The sequence below is a fragment of the Clupea harengus genome, chromosome 19 (assembly GCF_900700415.2).
Source record: "Clupea harengus chromosome 19, Ch_v2.0.2, whole genome shotgun sequence".
NCBI lineage: Eukaryota > Metazoa > Chordata > Actinopteri > Clupeiformes > Clupeidae > Clupea > Clupea harengus.
This window is the reverse complement of record NC_045170.1, coordinates 15,358,130-15,377,966: the sequence shown is the minus strand read 5'-3', so window position 1 is coordinate 15,377,966 and position 19,837 is coordinate 15,358,130. Positions and strand designations below refer to the sequence as shown.

The window sequence follows — 19,837 nt, the reverse complement described above, 5'->3', positions numbered from 1 at the left end:
TGTTGAAAATACGTGACACTTTATTTTTGTTACATTATTGGACATTTACGTTTTATAACGGTATAAATTGTATAATTTCTGTTCAGAATTGCAGAATCATGCTAGCCCTCATGAAGCTTTTATGACTAAGTACAACTCACATAGACTTGATGATTGACATAAAACATCAGCTATACGTTTTATTTTGTTTCTTTAAGTCCATGCGTCTTAATAAATCCATCTACTGTGGTACAAATGTACTCTTAATATATTTTTTTTTACACCATCTGCTGTCTTGGGTGCTTTAAGGCTTGGTTGTCCAGTGAAATCAAATTGTGGGCATACTGCTCAAGACAGAGGCCAAGTCACAAATGTACGTAGGCTACAAGAAATTGCATTTTAAACATGTTCTTAACCTGAAGAGACAAAAATCTTAAAGGAATGATGTACTTGTGCTAAAAGGAAACTAGCAAGCTGAGATAATTAAAAGTCTACAATAAAACTATGCTTTTTGCTGAAAGCCCATAAAGGAACAGCACAAGTCTTGGCATTTCAGTTAGACATAAAGGTGTACTCTTGTCAGTTTGTGGAAGTGTGATAACAACAGACCCTTACTAGAGACAGACAAGAGACATTGTCTGGGATTGTGTGTGTGTGCGTGCGTGTGTGTGTGCGTGAATGTATGCAAATACATGTCTGCCTGTTTACAGGAGAAACAGATAATGGCCTGTATTTGAACAAAGGCTATCCTTAACATGTCATACCTTTAAACAAGATATTTAAATGCATCAGTATGGAAATGATCTGACTGAATGTTCATGACAGTAATCTGCTCTACATTGTTGGTGTTAAGCCATACAGTCTGACATGCAAATCTGGCCATCCTTTGATTATTCTGCAGACTGTGTTGCTGATTGATACAAAATGCAGCCAATATTTCAAATGTGTCCAAAATTCCAAGCTTTGATTTATTTTATTTTTTTTCAATTAATCCTTGAGTTGATCTTGATTCTGAAAAATCTTGTCAGGCTTTTTTGTTGTTGAACTTATACAATACCACACTGTGGTAACCTGGTATAAGTCAATACTTAATGTTGACATTCCATGCCAAAATGCTAACTCACACTTTTCTGTCACGGGGCTCATAGTGACTTCCTCTGGTAAACCAGGTAAGATGGGTTTTGTTGGAATGGATATTTAAAGGTCCCCTGAAAATAGCACATTGTTCTTCCTGTCACCTGCTGTTTGGGACTGGATTTTGAATGTAGTGGAATCATGCAAGTGCCACACTGTGCATTTATTTCTTGACTGCAAAGGGTGAGGGGATAATAGCTTTGGTCAGTGTGGCAAAACGCCACTTGGGAAGGTTGTCACTTAATCTGGTGTAGGGTAGTGCCTTTTTATCTCTCTCTCTTTTTTAGTCAAATGTTCCCTCCTGAAGCATCTTTTCGTGGCAGAGGCACAAGGAAATATCAGGATTTATCAGGGGAAGGTAAAGTACCCCATTGCAGCAGAGACAAAACAAAAACCCGGTTCACCAGTCTGTAGCAGCATGAATCACCTTCTTGCTCTCTCTCCATCTCTCTATCTCTCCCTCCCCTACTCTCTCTCTTTCTCTCTCACTGTCTCTCTTTCTTTCTCTTTATCTCTCTGACCATCTGTTGTTTGCACACTTTTCTCTCTTTCTGCCTTATCCCCTTCTGTTTCTTATGTAAGCTGCCTAAACACAATATTGATATCGGGCATTTTTCACCCTGCCATCCGCCTACTCGCCCACAGCCAAGGTTAATTAGCAGTCATTACAGAAGAAATATATTGCCTCTGCGGGCACGGAGAGGGAGAGGGATGGTGAAAAATGAGGACGCCAATGAGTTGTGTGTGGGCAGAGAGAGACAGAAGGGCGATGCCTGAACCTGTCACCATGGCAATGGCAGCTGGGGAGTAATTGTAACCGGTTCGGACCAGGGTGTGTTTAATTGATCTAAGATTCCTTCAGGTACCCTTCAACGGACTTGATTAACAGAGTCATCAATCGGAAGCAGGTGGCGAAAGGAATACATATTGTCGGATAGGTGCTCCCTATTGGTTTGACCTCATGACCTCAAACTCTCATGAGTTCTCCAATTATGTTTTGACCCGGTTGAATGAGAGGATGGTGGATGAGCTGATCAGCACTGACATTGTGTTGGAGGTCAAAACACCATGAGCAAGGTCTCCAGTCGAATCTGGAAAAGCATTTAATTGAAAAATAGCTCCTCACTGATATTAAATTCCTTGTGCTTTTGATACAACAGCCATATTTGTCCGGATATCTCATGTTTATCTTATCTCTACACCTGAACAAACCAGTTTACCTCTACTCTAATATGAGATCGCACCATACAGTGGCATGCCAGGGTCTATGTATTAGAAACTGGTATCAATTTGTAAAAAGGAGTAATTCACTATATTCCATACTGATTAAATTTGAAGGATAATCCGCAGGCTAGTCAGGGTTTTTTCTTTATGGGCCGTTTCCTCAAAATGCAGGCATTCATAAAAGTCGAGCTATGGCTTATGATTACGATTTCAGTATAATTTGCAACAGAATCAATCTCGTAGACGGGCAGTGAACCCAGCCAGCCCAGCTGAAACCACATATATAGCCACATATATAGCCTATTAGTTAATATTAAACTCAAGGCAGCCCGACATAGACAGGGCCTGTCACACCACAGTGGATTACCTTCCACACACACGGCTCTGCTCTGAAGTTCTCCGGCTCTTTATTCCTGAAGACTTTACTCTTCTCTTATCCAGTCAGCTCTAGCTATCAAAAGGGTGATTGATGACCATGCCTGCTCAACTGGCTGGTCTGATAAACTCTGAATATCCTGAGCCTGTTTCCCCGTTCCTGCTCCCGAAACCACCAAATGAAAATGTCTCCCTTGGGACCAGTGAGCTCAGCAGAAAGTCCACGGGTTCGCTCGTCACTGTAGGGTGACAGAACACAGACAGACTCGGAGCCCTCAAATGACTTATAAAGGGATGCAATATAAAATAGCTCAAAGCCAGACAGAACAGCAGAAACAATGATGATGTAGTCAACCAACATTCAGTCTAAATATTGTACAGTAATGTGCTCATTTTAGACAGCAACCTTACTTGAGATACACAAGTGACTAGATAGATACTTTGCAAGTTATATGAATATGCCATGTATATATGACCTGTCCTTGTTGGTCCGAACAACGCAGCCTCAGTCGCACAGGCCGAGAGCTGACACAGTGCTCTCGACTCTTGTTTGTTGTTTGTTGTGTTGTTGTTTGTTGTTGTGCCTCTGGACAGTGTTTGAGTGCCCTGAGAGCTAAAGGGTGTTTAGGGTGGGGTCCCACTGCACCTATAAACAAAGGTGCTTGAGAAGCCATGGGCAGAAAAGTTGGGGGACAAGGGGGGTACAGCAACAGTACAACCAAAGACAGTTTGGTTGATGGTTAAAAAGGAGATGGTTAAAAAGGAGAGATAAATAGAAAACAGGGACAAGTAAAGGATCAGTAGACCAAACTAGGTAGATAGATAAATGGAATGTATATATTTGTTATCAGTCGTGGCTTCAGCAGCATTAGTCTGGTGAAAGTACTAATCCTGTTTTCAGACTGATAAGGGTAAAAAGCAGAAAGGGAACAAAACAACAAATCTTTTTCTTTCTTTTTTTCCCCTTCTCTCCTCATCCAGTAAAAGCACCCCTCTAGTTTCTCAAAAGTCTTCCCCTATCAGAGGGCGACCAATTTCTCAGCCTTATCTTCTTGGCGAGGCTGGCTTGTGCAAGAGAGAGCTGCTGCTGGGTGCCAAGGTTTTCTGATTCCTTAACGTGCTCCGTGCTCCTGCAGAGCCGTTAAGAGCCGTTCTGCCGAGGCAGTCGTGTCAGATCTGCCCCCACCAACCTACCCTCCCCAACCTCCCTCACCACATCCCCTAGACCGCTTGACCACCAGTCTTGTAGGTGTCCAGACCTCCCGAGTCCCAAGTGTCAACCTCACTCGTTCCCACTGTGCTCACACGATAGGGAGGCTGAATAGAAGAGCACCAAGGGGTCTGTTTTGATCTTCTAAGGGCGTCCCCGGGGGAGTCTTGAGGTTGAAGCTGGGAAGGCTGTCATAAGATGTCGTGGTGATGTCATTTCATGGCTTTCTAACATGTCAAGGTTCTGTGGAGGGCAAGAACAGGAATAATCCGGTCCGTTTAACTTTTTATGTTCTCAAACCTGAGCAGCCATAGTATTATATAATCAATGTCATATAATAATTAAGGATTTATGAAGGCTACTTTATTCATATTGCATACAGGCTCTTACCATAGTTAATTAATTATTAGAGCACTTCCATTTTCAGGAACCTACAACTTGCACTTGCCAGCGCTAGCAGCTGTTACATTTATACTTTCTTGCCTAGTGCAATTTCTTACTTTTCATAAAATTATTATTACTTGGTTTTAATGCATAATTGCTTTTTGTGTGTGCCTGCTGCTGATGTTGTTCCACATATAGTCACATTTGTTACTTGTTTCTGATTAGAATATATGGACTAGTGTAAATGTAAATGTCAGTGTGTATTTAGCTGGATGACAGCGTTTCACTGTATCGTGATCAGACGGTACGTCAAAGTTACCTGTCCTGAGGCGGATGCCTGTTATTGCCTGGAGGGAGGGGGGCTGTGTTAGACCTTGCTGCGCAGTAGTCCCCCTGTTGGGTGTTCTGGGGTACTGCACTCCGACGAGCTCTTGGCTTTGTCCTTGTTGTTGTTGGGCTCGTTGTCTTTGATGATGTCATACTGACGGCAGAAGAGAGCAATCACACCTGAAAGGGGTGGATTGGGGGGGGGGGGTTAAGGACCATAAAGGAGTTTAAAAGGAGAGAAAGGTCGTAAAAGGAGAGAACACAGAAAGCAAGAGCCTGTGTGATAATATGTGAGATCAAAACTTTTAAAGGGCCAGGTGAATTAGGTAGTTCGGTAGGGGGCTATAGTTTTGCTACGACCTGAAGTCACCTGAACTGAACCATGCTATATGAAACTGTCACATCCAGTTATTTTGCACAGACTCGATGGGACCTCCTGTGATGTGAGATTGGCCCTTGTGGCTCAATTAGACCAAAGCAACTCACAGTTCTCCCTCTCAGTGTGAGACGCTCATTTGCCCATAGAGAACACAGAGCTTTGGAGTAGAATCAGTTAAGAATTGTCAAAGCCCTTGGGAGGTTTGAGATTCTACAGTATTTACTTGGTTTTGTAGGTTTGGATTCTGAGCTGTGTAGGGAAACAGCATACATATTAAATGTGCTACTGAATATTGCATTGAGTCTATCTTGCAGGGGTTTTACAGTGTTTGTGACATGCCTTAATGACTGTATTTGCACCAGAGTCACATAAAAAAGAATTTGGATGGTTTTATTTCAGCACTTTAAGCGTGGCAATAGAAAAACATAAGCCTGCCCTATAAATAAAAACACGATGGCAGCTATATACAAAACACAAAACAAAATGTGGCTTCATAAAATATATTTGAAATATGAAGCCTTAAATCAGATTTTAGTATATTAACTAAATTATTATAGAAACACACAGCTTTTCCAGAAGTCAAATATACAATGGTGTGATAGCCACATCATATACCACTTATCAACACTGTTCAGAATGATGAATTGGAGCACAAAACACATTTCCACAATACAGTAGAGATGGTCCTAGATGTGTGAGTGCGTGTAGCGGATGCTATTCACCTCATGGCCTGATTAAACTGGGTGGGATTGGAGTTGGCCTCTTCAGTGCCTTACCTGCCCACATAACCAGCACAACCACGATGATGATGAGCTCTCCCGCCCTAAGCTGAGCTGTCTGGTCCACCTCTTCCATCATCACCTCATCTGTGGGCGAGATAGGAAGATGATCAGAGTGATGCACACACATAGACATATGCAAAACATACAAACACGTATTAATGCTTAACAGTGTGTGGACAGGACATTACATATGTACATATACACACACACACACACACACACACATATATATATATATATATATATATATATATATATATGAAACATATATAAACAAACACACATTCAGCTCATCAGTGAGTAAGATAAGAATGTCATCATAAACCAGAAAACACATATACTGCGACTGGAAATAGACTAATAAGTGCTCTCAGGCAAATATATACGCAAGTGACTCCTGCCACTGAATGTGAATATGAATATGCCACTGCCATTGAATGTGAAAATGAATGGCTTTATCAAATGTAAAAGCTATTGTGATTCCTTTGTGACATGAATTAATGCATTTTCATTGCTCTGTTCAGCTGTTATGCAGACTCGGGCACTTGTAAGTTGGCTGACTGCCCCTCCCGAGCCGTCGGCAAAAAGTTCCATTAGTTCAACTTGCATGAAGTAATTGCACTATTTGATACCTAACACAGCATACACAGGGAGCAACTCACTCTCTTGGTCATACCCTGGACCTTGTCATCACAAAGGGTCTCAACGTCTCTACTTGGCCTGATCTGATCATTTCTGTGTGTTCTTTGATGTGTCTATGTCCCCACAGATTCAGATCAATGACGTAGGAAGAGAGTCATAAAGGATCACACGAGCGCTCTCTTTGAGCAGGTGCTTTCAAGGACCTTGAGTTCACTGTCAGACTCTTGAGATGATTCACTGAATAATTTGAATTGTAATGGAAAATACTATGGATGACATTGCTAAAGTAAAAGTCACAGAGAAACAAAAAGCTCTGTGGATGCAAAATCCAACTGTGAAACTACTAAAAAGTGTCAGAAGACTGAATGAAAATGGCACAAATACAAACATCAGATTCACTATCAAATCCCTAAAGAGATGCTCTGTGCCTATAATGCTGAAATATGCAAAGCTAGTCATTCTTTTTTCTCTATCATCAGTAGGAATACAAACAACACTTGTGTGCTATTTGCAACAGTCGAGAAGTTAACAGACCCCCCTTCACAGTTGGCACCTGAACTTCTTTGCAATAAGTTTATGTCTTTTTTCAAAGGCAAACTTGATCAAATCAGATAGAACATATCTTCTCAATTAGGCCTATTAACAACTCAACATTTGAAATTGCCAACAACAAAGAGAGGGGAACTCCACCTGATGTCAGAATTGTGTTTAATAGACAATGAAACTTAAAAACCAGTAATGAATCTCAGCTCTTCCACATACTGCTTAGATACTTTGCCTACCAACTTTTTCAAATCTGTTTTCCACCACTTGGCAGCAGACATGCTGAAAATTGTAAATGTATCATTGCTGTCTGGCACATTTCCTAAGTCCCTGATGTGGAGACAGGCAAAACATCTGTCTTGATGTTATTAGACTTCAGTGCAGCCTTTGTCACTGTTGATTATAATATATTACTACACAGCTTAAAACATTGGGTTGGATTTTGAGGTGCAGTTGTCAAGTGGATCAGGTCATACTTACAAGACAGGAGCTATAAAAAAAAAAAAAAACGATATCGCACTGTACCTAAACACCAACATCCTTGACCTGTGGTGTCCTCCAGGGCTCAATCTTGGGACCTTTATTATACAACCTTTATAGATAGATAGATAAACAAATATAAACATTAAAAAAAAAAATAGTCCAGCTTCCTCGGCGTTCTCTCCTCCGCAACCGCCTCAAGATTATCCAAGTTAGGAGTTGGGGGCCTCTTCTTCTTGCTCCGCCGGTAGTCCACCACCAGCTCCTTGGTCTTTTCGATGTTGAGTTGGAGGTGATTGGTGTCACACCACCTTACAAAGCTCTCCACCAGAGCTCTGTACTCCGCCTCGTTGTCGTCCTTGATGCAGCTGACAATGGAGGAGTCATCGGAGAACTTCTGTAGGTGGCACGTACTCGAATTGAAGCGGAATGTCAGAGATGTAGAGAGTGAACAGGAGAGGTGACAGCACAGTTCCTTGAGGGGCGCCGGTACTGCTCACCAGCACATCCGACAGGCTGCCCTGCAGTCTCAAGTGCTGTGGTCTGCTGGTGAGGAAGTCAGTGATCCAGGAGAGCTGCTAAAACAGGCTGCCACTCGCGCCATGGCAACCAATTCAGTTATTAAATAATGCCGGTCGAGTCCGCTGTTCTGGCTGGTCTCTTATGTCCAACTGGCTAAGTAAGACTTTAAAAACTATTTACATGTAGGTAGAGCAGCATACTATCTTAATACAAATAAATAAGCATAAAAAGTAAAAAAAAAAATGAAAAACGGAGAGCTGCTAAAACAGCCTGCCACTCGCGGCGGTGCCACGTCACAAGACATCAATCAATCAATCAATATGCTCATATCATAGCTATGCTGATCACACCCATATTTACACAAAATTTCTTTCAGCTGAATAAATACGAAAATTAATAGAGACTTAGAAGTGCTAATCATCTCCACACAAAAGGATTTAAAGTGAAGGGAATCTGTTAAAAACCTGCAAACTCAACTCTTTTAACAGCTAAATTGGCCTTTTACCATCTTAAAAACATAGCCAAACTTAGAGGCCTTATGTCAACACATGATTTAGAAATACTCATTCATGCCTTAATCTCCAGCAAGGTTGACTACTGCAATGTTCTTTTCAGAGGCCTTCCTAAAAAGACCATCAAACAGCTTCAGCTTGTACAAAATGCAGCTGCTGAAGTTCTTAGAACTGACCACATTACTCCAACACTTAAGTCCTTACACTGGCTTCCAGTAAGTCACAGAATTTACTTGTATAGTGGGTCAGGACCAAATTACCTCTCAGATGTGTTTCAGCACTACAGACCTGCTAGCCCTCGTAGATCCCTGGAGAAAAATCTGTTGGTAATACCAACTGTCATAACTAAACAAGGTGAAGCAGCTTCTGAATGACATCAAAGGTGCTTCAACTGCAGTTACAAATCTAGACTTGAGACCCAACTGTTCTCAGCTGCTTTCTGTTAACTGTTCAAATACACTGTATTTATTTACTTTTTATTTATTTTATTTCGTTTTTTATGCTCTTTCAGCTTCTTTTAAAAACATTATATATTTCTAATGCACTTTACCTTTTCTTTAATGCATGTTACCTTTCAATCTATTATTCATCTGCTCATTTGTCAAGCACTTTGAATTGCCATTGTGTATGAATTGTGCTAAATAAATAAACTTGCCTGGCCCTGCCTTGCCTTGCATAATCTGAAAACGTTTAAAATGACTTCAGTGTAGGCCCTGGAGTCTCTGTGATTTTGTTTTAGATTATTTCAGATAATTTTTCCCAGTTCAACATATCCTCACACATCCTATTTGTAATATCTATTGTAGATGCTATTGTGATTCCTCTGTGACACAGTTCTATAGGGCATTTTCATTGCTGTGTTCAGTGTATGCAGACTCTGGCAGTTACGGGTTGTCCGACAGCCCCTTCCATTCCATTGAGTCTGTAAAAACGTTTGTCCGTATTCATTTGTATTTTCATAGTAACTGATTGATGTCTTGTTAACCTCTGGTAGCATGATAGCGTTTAGATATGTTGAAAAGGTGGAATGCCTTGAGTTATGCAGGGTATTTCCAACATAATTATTAGATGGTATCAGATTGGATGAAAATTCTAATCTAAACTACATCACATAGTTGAATAATCTGAAAACGTCTAAAATTACTTCATTGCAATGTCTGAAGTCTCTGTGATTTGTTTTATATCATCTCAGATTATTTTTCCAAGTTCAATTTATCCCCACACATCTAAACACATCCTATTTGTAATATGTGTTTGTGTGTTTAGGTCAAATACTATTTGGATGTATTCGTATAGTATTTTTTGTAGACATGCTTTTTCAGTGGGATTTTAGACCACAAACGCACACACAAGCATCATTTGTGAAGTATTGAAAACGGGGCTCCTCAGCTCATTCATCGTTACACAAACACACATGGTCACCGCCACACACAAACACACATCAAACACATGCAGAGACAACCTCACTAAAGATATCCCTGGCTGGTAATCACATACACATACACTAGTGTCCCCTCGCTTCCCTTCAGCACAGAACTGGCCTTGAATTTCTACTCGAACAACTAGCCTTTTTATACTGTATATACCCACTGCAGTGTCGTTAGAGGGTTTCAGATGTATCCGCTCAGTTCGATGGGTTTAATCTAACCATCAGAAGTGCTGCATCGCACTCAACGCAAGCGAGTCTGCGGGATCCGGGTTGCAGTTTTTCTTGTGCACTGTGATTCATGTAATGATCCTTCTCCACTGTTTCTCAGTCTCCTTGGCGAGACAGCCCGGCCCCGCGAGCGAGCCCACTCCAGATACATCACAGCCAGGGCTGTCGGTGGCTGCGGCACTTGCCATACTGCTAATATCATGGCTGTCTGAGTCTCTGTCTGAGCCACCTGAGGGATGCTGGTGGTTTCAGAGCCACTCTTCTTCTCGAGTGTCTGTTATTCTCTTTCTCTCTCTCTCTCTTTCTCTCCTATTTTTCTTTCTTTGATTTCGCTTCGTTTTATTGTGGAGGGGAAAAAGAAAGACACTTCACCATTCTGTGGCAGCATGCCCTCACCCCCCTTCTTCTCTCTCTCTCTTTCTCTCTCTCTCTTAGTCCTCTCCGATATGCCGGAAGGGCATAAGAGAGAGAGAGAGAGAGACAATCACATCTTCAGGCATGTTGGAAGTTAAAGTGTGAAGCCTCCCATCAGTGGGAGAGGAAGATGCGTGTTTTCTTTTGGAGACAGATCTGAAGAAAAAGGGCTGAGCATTAACGTCTTCTGCAACAGAAAAAGAAGGCTCGGGTTTGACACACGCACACTGCAACAGTCAGAGACTGTACACACAGGTGTTCTCTGCAACATCAGAGAAATCAAAGAAGGTTCTGTGGCAGCCGTCAAAAGATGCCGAGAGTAAGCAGCACTGTATTTTTCCCCCCATCATGCCTCAGATTTGTTTCCTCACCGCTTGTGTCACCACTCACAGAAAAACCCAAGGCCAACACCTCTCCTCCCACGTCAAACCGAGGTGTTTTCTCAGCCCCACGGGACCTCGAAGGACACAACCCAGCGTGGCGCCACACCACCACAAGCCGGTCAGAGAGGTAAACTGTCTGTGTTTGTTAGCCTCGGCCCCACCGCTGTGGCTTTAACCGAGGCGTAAAGGTGCCCGCTTGATTAATTGCGGGCTGTAATGGCCGATGATTAAGCAAGCGGCCTTAACGAACGTGTCTCAGAATCGGAGAGATGCGATTGACTGATGATGCATGCCAGACACTCTGTGTCACGCAGTCAGAAACAGGGTCTTAAACAGATGGACAGATGTGCTTTAAAACCGCCAACCTACTGTGTTCTTTAACGTTGTGATCAACATTGATCAGGGTCTGCATCCGTTCCTATGCAACGTTCGTTGGGTATGACTAAGATATACCTATATGTTGTTTAAAAGTCTTTCAAGTTCTGGCTTTATTGGACTTTTTTACATTTTATGTAAGAGAATCCTGTTGGCTTTAGTCTCAGTTTCATGTACAGTGCTAATCACGTAACAGTCGGGTACAGTGTTGGAGTTCTCTGAAGAGATGACTCATTCTGCAGCATGTCCTCTAAAAAGCACTACATGCGCGCGCTACAGACTGTGTTAACACAGTCCCCTATGCCGGACTTAATCTGACACCTCAGCAGGTCCAGGGTCTGTGTTAAAACTCTGCTCCAGGCTTTTGCTCTTGAAATGCATCAAACGACACTAATGGTATTGGTGCATGATGTCACTATTTCACGTAGGTATGCCAGTTATCAAAAACCTTATTCACTGATGTGCATGTAAGAGACGGTTCACATTTATAGTATAGTTTATAACATGATATAAACATGCTATAACACGCCTCATACGTCTATGTAAAAGCCCTTTTCTAATTATTTTCGCTACATACAGAACTGTATTGGAAGAAAAATTCAGTTATCATGGAAAGCATTACATGACAGTGTGAAAGAAATTCATCAGTCACATGAATTTGACTTTTTGTAGTGTCTCAACTATAATTAATTTAATCTTAAAAAAAAGCAGGACTTTGGTGCAAATTATGTCTACAATATGTCATACTTGGTGTATAAAATTACCATCAAGCAGTGTAGTGACCTTTTACATAACGCATTTTATTAAATGGTGGACAGTGGCTTAAGGCCATAAAATGGCTGCTGTAAAAGTTCCCTTCACTAGCTTATGATCCTGTGCTCTATTACCCACCCCAGCCAGAAGTTTGTTGGAAGAAATGGGTTAGTGAATAGATTATAAAACATGAAATTGGAAATATAATGCGGTCCAGATAAGACAGCCAAGGCTGCAAATGGGAAATTAATGGAGGAAGATGTGGAGGAAAAGTGAGTGATTGTTGTTTAAAATGACAGCGCAGGCTGCAGGGTTTTTTGAAGGGCCACTCTGCAGTAGTTGTGCAATGGCTTCCCCATTGTCCAAATAAAAAATGATTCTGCGTGGCGAGTGGGGCCGCCTGTTCTCTTCTGTTCTTTTCTGTAACCTATTTACTGTATGTGGCAGCTGCCTATAACCTGATCAGTGCCTGTCCATTTCTTATGACTGTTCCAAAAAAGGAAAACAGCTGATGAAAGTGGGAAAAATCATGTTGAATGAAGACCGTACTTGCCATTCAAAAAAACTAAATAAAAAAAACCGTTATGTAATGTATTATATCATTGCCATTGTTCCTGTTGTTGTCACTTGTATTTTTCACTTTGCTTCACACACTCATAAGTCCCACACAGAGCTGGCCTCAATGTGTATCCAAGCAACGTAAAACCTCTAAAGAAACAGACAGCCGTACTTTTCATGTACTCTGTCCATGCAAGTATACATTAAAATGACACCAGCGCTGACGAGGCTCACCTGGGCTTTTGGAGGCCAGTCTCTCTGACTCCTTGGGCGTGCGGAACACCACGGTGTCGCTGGGAGGGCTGGTCCCGCTCATGCTGATGGACTGCACGTGGACGATGTACTCCGTGTCCTCGTCCAGATCCCACAGTGCGCATGAGCGGGTGGTGGTGTTGACTTCCTGGATGAAGCGAAGCATGCGCAGATCCTTCTTCTGTGTAAAACACCGTGGTGGAGAGAGAAGTGGGAGAGTGGTTGGTATACACATACACACACAGTCAGTCACATATACTGTAGATATGTCTGTACATGGACTGACACCGACACACACACACATAGTTGGATCTGCATCTCTGTTCATCTTTTATTTGTGTTGCCTGAAGTTGTACTCTACTGGCTGTGGTCCTTATTGTCTGGGAGAGGAGCATTACACTTTTCAATACGCTTTTGTGACTTTAACATGTTCTCAGGTTTTACACACACATTCAGACACGCTCACACACACACACACACATACAGACACATTCAGACACATACACACACATTCAGACACACTCACACACACACACACACACACACACACAGTACCTGCTGGGTGATGGCAAACCCAATAACAGGGTCCCCCTCAAAGATCTCCCATGTCACCAAAGCCGAGTTCACACCCTTTAACTCGATGGTCACATTGAGTGGGGCGGACAGGGTGTCTGGAGAAAAGGGTAACAGTCAGAGCGGAAGTTGTCAAGGCCACACATCCTCTCATGTCTTTGATTGAGATTGTTTGGCACGTTTGTTTCCTTTTTGATGCCAACTGCAGAAGAGCAAGTACACAACACTCCTGAAAGGATGAGTGGTTTTTTATAGTGTGATTAAAAGGCTCAGGTTAAAAAGTCACAAACAGCTTCACTCCTCTTCTCTCTCTCTGCCTCTTCTTTTCCTCCAGGGCTTTTCCCGCTCCCTCCATCTCTCTCTCTCCGTCTCTCTTTTTCTGTCCACCTGTCCTTCTCCATTATGTGATGTTGAATTCTACAGTCTGGTTCAGTGAGTCAAGGCTTTACTTTGTTGCTCCCTTTGCTTCCAGAAACCCCACAGACTATCAATACCTCTGCTAAATCTTACCTTTACTTGAGTGGGAGTACAGGCAAGGTTCTTTTTCGGGGTAGCCACCATGTCTGAAGGCCACCACAACTAGGAAAATTGCTGCACACTGTATATACACTAAAATGTATTGAGGCTTATTACAGCTTCTGTGGTGAAATAAATCTTTAGCAGAGAGTGAATTCTAACGTCTGGACAAGGTGTCGTCATTTGGCAAACAGAAAGAAACAGTCTCTGAGTAAAACATGCTCATGGCATCTCACTGTCTGGGTGGGACCCGGACAAGAGACCTGAAGCTACAAAAGTAAGCGCAGTATTTTTGTGCAGGGTCTGAATAACAGTGCTTTGGAACACTTACAGTAAGCCAATTAGGGGAGAATATGGAGGTCTGGTGTTTTCAGTAATTACTTATATATACCGGTGCCTTTGTTTCGCTTGCAAACATTCAGTATTGCATACAAGGAGAGAGGGAAATAGTTTTGAATGTGTGCTTACAGAGGCAAATGAATAGTGCCAAATCGTCTCATCTGCAGTCCTCTATTGGTGAACTGGAAGTATCTCACCAGGGTTCTTGTACAATATTTTTAGGGATATGATTCCTATATCTCCGTTATACCACCTGCTGTGTTTTGATATAGCTGGCTCTGCATGCTCCTTATGTCTGCAGTGCGTCACTGAAAGTGCACAAACGTACATAATGACTGTCTTTTCTGGACAGGGATGTCTTGCATGGCACACAGAAACACCTGGGAGAAGAATTAGTCTGCCCTGAAGACAAATGCCTATTGATTAACCTAGGGGCCGGTCTCTCAAACAGAGGCCTCTAAGTCCCATAGGCAATTCAATATGAATGATCCTGCTTTAACGTAAGCCAGAATGCATAATGCAACAGAATGAGAGCAATATGACCTCCATTACACGAGCAGGGAGAGGATTCTGGTTAGTTTCTGTGCTGTTCTGTAAGGAAATCTTTGTCCCTGGCACTGTGTGTGAAAAAGAAGCAGATTTGGTGTGTTTCAACTGTGGAAAAAAAAAAACATTTTAAAAGGTTTTACTGGATTCTTTCATTTCAGTACAATGAGGAAGTTATATGAGCAGCTTTCACTTGTCCTGCTAATTGACCTTATTCATTTGATTGAAACTTTGGTGGCTAAAATAAGTTAAAAATGGATGCATTCTCAAACTATTTAATCAAACCAAGTGAAGCACTCGCCAAAGACCAATTAAACTAAGTGATTCCCCAGACATTGTTCGTGTGTGTCTAATCACAAACAGTGGAGAGGAGGAGTAGTCAGAAGCCATCAATGAGCACATGCAGCTGTGACTGAAAAAAACTCCAAGAATTATAATATCCCCCCGACATAATCTGTTGGTTAACAGTTCATTTGACAAGCTCTTTATGACTTCCCCTTAAACATGCCACTCACATTTTTACTCGTGGGAATGAACTATTCAGATGTTTGTTTTTTCAGTACTTTGACATTGAAGGCTCCCACGTATGACGTTAATACAGCAAGACCTATTCAACATCTTTCACCGTGAATTACGAGGTGTTCATACATTTTCATTTAGATCAGGATTTCCTCATTATAATGGTTGTTATCGAGTTGTCAGCGGAACGAAGGGAGATTCCATGCACCGGGGGACAAAGTGGAAGATTAAGACACATTTTACAGCAAACCGTAATGATGTTTTCCAAACAGCGTTCGGGAGGAGCCCGTATGGATGATTGACAGCTGTCACTCATCCCACTTCCGCATTCCAGGTTATTTAACCCTGCATTTCCTTTCCCTACGTCACATGTTCTGCCGTAGCTGAGCATCCCACCTCCTCCTCCCCTGTCTCCTCCATTTCACTAGGAGCTCTAAGCTCACATAGGGGACGTCAGCTCACGCGATCTCCACTATAGGCCTCCTAGCACCACAGCCAGCTACCAAGCCAAACACGCTTATTATCAACATCCTAAATCAAGCATCCTGATGTGTGAATTAGTGAAATGTCATTTGTACAAATGTTTGAGCGTAACCATTATGAGGTGCTGAGATATTCTTTCTTGGAAAATCAAGTTGTATTCATGATTCACTGAAACACTGATTACAATCGGTTGACAAGTCCTATTACCAACACGTGTTACTGGAGATTTGAATGTCTCATATTACTTATAACTTTACTTACATGTGTGCACAATACGAATCATTATATTTCTCAAATATACTGAGCTGACTAACAAGACTGTTTGAAAAGGTTGTTTTCAAGCCTTTCAGCATTATGTTTTGCTCTAACACAAAACTTTACATAGGAGGAGCAACAAATCAAATATGTATACCTTTCTTTGGCTGAGTGAGGGATGCTTTTGCCCTCACTATATGTCTGTGATTTTTTTTTACTGCATGTAAAACATGTCCCTTTTTTTCAACATGTTTTTCTTTATGTAACTTGCTCTTTAAAACAACAGTAGTGGGAATGTATTGGCTATTAAAATCTATGCAAAATATATACATTATATAACATTAAGCTGTATATTGAACACAGTTTTTAATATGATATTAAGAATATTGTTTGTCCGATGATAATTTAACAATTAATTAATGCAATCAATTAGGGTAATAATAATAATAATTAGGGTTTAATATTTTGAGTTCTTCTACCATTGGAGTAGTTTGGAACTGTTAAGAACCGTTTAGAACCATGGTTATCCACTGCCACAGACACAGTACAGTAACACAGTAATCCCATTAGTGTCATGTTATCTTATAAAGACATTAAAACCATCCCCACATGAATAAGATACAAAAAACAAATGCTGAGTTGTTATCAGTAGTGTCTCAGTACTGATAGCACAGTGGATTGCCTCTCATACATAGCCTAAAGTCACAACACTATCTATGAGGAGGTGGTGAGTCTTGACAGCAGGCTGACGTATCCTGTGCCTGCCTGCCTGGCCGGCTCTTTTCCCTGGTCCCTCTATACCTCAGGAGCAGCGCTGTGTGCTGTCACTAAACTGGATTATTTCCCCAATTAAGAGGAGATGTACGCGTAGGCCATTACTCCTCCTCCCCTGCACAGTGTTGACGGTCTGTGTCTGTCCCCAACTGCGAGGGGTTGTCCTAAAGGACATTTCCACCAGCGTGTTATGAAACACTGTGTGAAAAGGAACTACACACAGTGCTTGGGGACAAGATATATGCGTTTCAGCCTGATGTATTGTGTGTGCTGTGGTTCTTGGTATCACATGTGTGTATCCACAAAGAGCAGACCTTATATAATCAACTACTTTAGTGCTATACAGTTCTCACAGCCAAAGTTCCCTGAAAACATTTAACTGGTAGGCTACTTTTTCTGATCCTGAAATGACTGAAGTACCTCTGAGTATACATGTGATACAGTAAGCTGATCGTCAATCAGTGAAGAACTTCTTCTGTGTAAACACTACAACAACAGTGATGGATTTAACCATGCTTCCTAATGTTTAGATGTTCTCATTTTTATCAATATGGCAAATCGTATTTTAGCCTCCCAGGGAGCTATTAAGATCCATGTCAAGATACCTGTAATATGGCCTTCCTCTGGTGTGACCTGTAACACTTAATAGTGTGTGAACATTTACTGCCGCGATTTTCTATCTAGCTCACTTTCAATCCTCTAATCGTGAGTGGTAAAGTGCAGTATAAAAATGTTGCCCTACACATTTGTGTCAGCAATTCCGGCCTGCTCTCCGTCTTGTTTATCTTGCTGACAGTTATATATATACGATTTAAAAGGAGGCCTGTGTGGTATTGCAGGTCTAAGCTGATACTATTATATTCTAGATGACATCCACTTTTTTCAACATTCTGTGAACTCACACAGTCGGCATCGCTAGGGTATTCACTTGTTTTGATAAGCACACTTCCCATACGCTGAACACTACCTGGGGCTTGTGGTCAACAGTATGCTATATTTCGAAAATTGAGGGGCACATGCGGGAGTGGTTTGTCATGCGAATTGTGTGCTGTCAAAACCAAACTGATTTGGATCGTTGCAGGTAATATTTCAAAAGTACTAAAGCCAATGTTTGATATAAGATTATATTAAACTTGTGCATAATTTTGTGCCGTGCATGGCGGGGATGACCACTGTTGCTTTGTAGTGAATCTGAACAGGTAGTGGGAGATCATTTTGAAACCACTATCCGCATTTACGGACACAGTAATAGCCTACCCCATTGCTCCATTTCTCAACGGTCTGTTTGTTTAAACCCCAAAATACCGACGTCGATTATACTGTTTCATGAAGGCAACACATAAAAGCTTGGCATATCGTCCGTTCGATGATACGGTGTTTGACGACACATATGCTGTAAGAAAACCCATGTCGAATGAAATATTAACTGGCAGCCTATTGCCTAGCTTATTAATTACTATAAAAACACAAGTAAATGTAAACTTACCGGCATCAGCTGATGACACAGAAAGATAGCCAAGAAACAGCAACGCAGCGTTGAACCCGTTTTCCTCCATCCTTCAAATCATTTTTTACATTCTGTTCGGAGGACGTTGAATCCCATTTACTCTTGGTTATTGGAACAGCTAGACCGCCGCGTATCTGTAAAACATTCACAACTGTCTAATGCCGCCTTGCTCTTGGCGTTGGCTATCCCCATGCAGGAACGGCGTCAGGTATAAACTCCGTAGTTGCCGCAGAAACGCGACATCGGGGGTCTGGGATTCCTACAGGACCTGGGACAGCGCATCCAGCTCTGCATTCAAGATGCGCGCACAGCATTCTACGCACCCCTGCTTTTTTGCAGGGAAGCGTGCCTCACTCATCAGTGTGGACGTTGATAATTGCTGACGGATTGCTTTAGTTTGTGCCATTCAATAGCAAACAAGCTGTTGTGCTTTATGCCATGTCCATCAGTTGTGCCAAAGTGTATTTCTGAGTGCTGCAAAATAGGACGTGCTGCCACCGTCAGACCACCTAAATCCAGCCCATGAATTGTCTTCTCACTCCCCTCCCGCCGGCCTCCCTTCCCTTGTATTGCCTTTTTAGGGTGAATAGTCAGCATTAATGATATTACTGCAGATGCTGGGACTTCCCACCTCATGTCTTACTCATGCCAAGTGGTAAGAGGACACAGGCGTCTTAAGATATTGCACACTAATCTTATTGAAACCAGTCATTTATTATATTGATTATCTGGAGGCTGCTCTGATCGGCAAGTGCAGGTCACAGGTGTTTTGATATTACTTGAAAGTAGTATCTAAATGTTTTAATATGGGAATTATTTAAGAGGTTCAGTCATTCCATTCCAGACTGGTAGTTCTAGCAACTTGCAAGCATAACAGATGCAGGTACAGACATGTTGGGTACTACCCTTTGTCCACTCATTGTATTTCTGTTCATTCTTAATGGCAGTATCTCAATGGTGTTAGAACCCCAACCGTGTGTTCATTTAAACAGCATGTGTGTACTGTATGGTCATACATTTTACAAGGAGTGACACAGGATGTGCATGTTAGGCATCCATGTTGGCCTGTACCAACTCTCAAACTAGATTCAACAACAGTCTTAAAAATCGGATTTAAAAGCATAAACCATTTGGTTTTAAAGAGACAAACCCATATGTACCCATATAATAATGATAAGCCATGGCTCACATATTACTATATATATATACAGTATATATTACATTGCAACCTATATATATTGCAACCTACTCTTGATATGAGTGAGACTTTTTTAGTATGTGAACGGAAAGAAGAACGACAGTATTGATTTAGTTGGCAAAGCCCCTAAACCAGCAGGTGTATGAAACCGATTGCATTTGGACACCCTAATTGTCTATATGCAGTAACTAAATTGGCCATTTCCCCTTTGTGTGTTGATGCCTGTGTCACACCCTGTGTAT

General features: G+C 41.7%; 1 protein-coding gene across 2 annotated transcripts; it reads right to left on the bottom strand.

The window, feature by feature from the left end:
• fndc5b (fibronectin type III domain containing 5b) lies at positions 1 to 19,042 on the bottom strand. 2 transcript variants are annotated; one of them, XM_012818220.2, is made up of 6 exons: positions 18,377 to 19,042; positions 13,441 to 13,556; positions 12,868 to 13,066; positions 5,789 to 5,878; positions 4,626 to 4,813; positions 1 to 4,165 (listed from the first exon to the last, which is right to left on the bottom strand). In XM_012818220.2, exons 1-5 carry the CDS (start codon positions 18,444 to 18,446, stop codon positions 4,674 to 4,676), a joined length of 615 nt encoding a protein of 204 aa, XP_012673674.1. In that variant the 5' UTR covers positions 18,447 to 19,042; the 3' UTR covers positions 1 to 4,165; positions 4,626 to 4,673. The 2 variants fall into 2 exon arrangements, with proteins under 2 accessions (XP_012673674.1, XP_042566583.1); XM_042710649.1 differs by lacking the exons at positions 1 to 4,165; positions 4,626 to 4,813; positions 5,789 to 5,878 and adding an exon at positions 6,862 to 7,571.
• Positions 19,043 to 19,837: the final 795 nt, after the last annotated feature.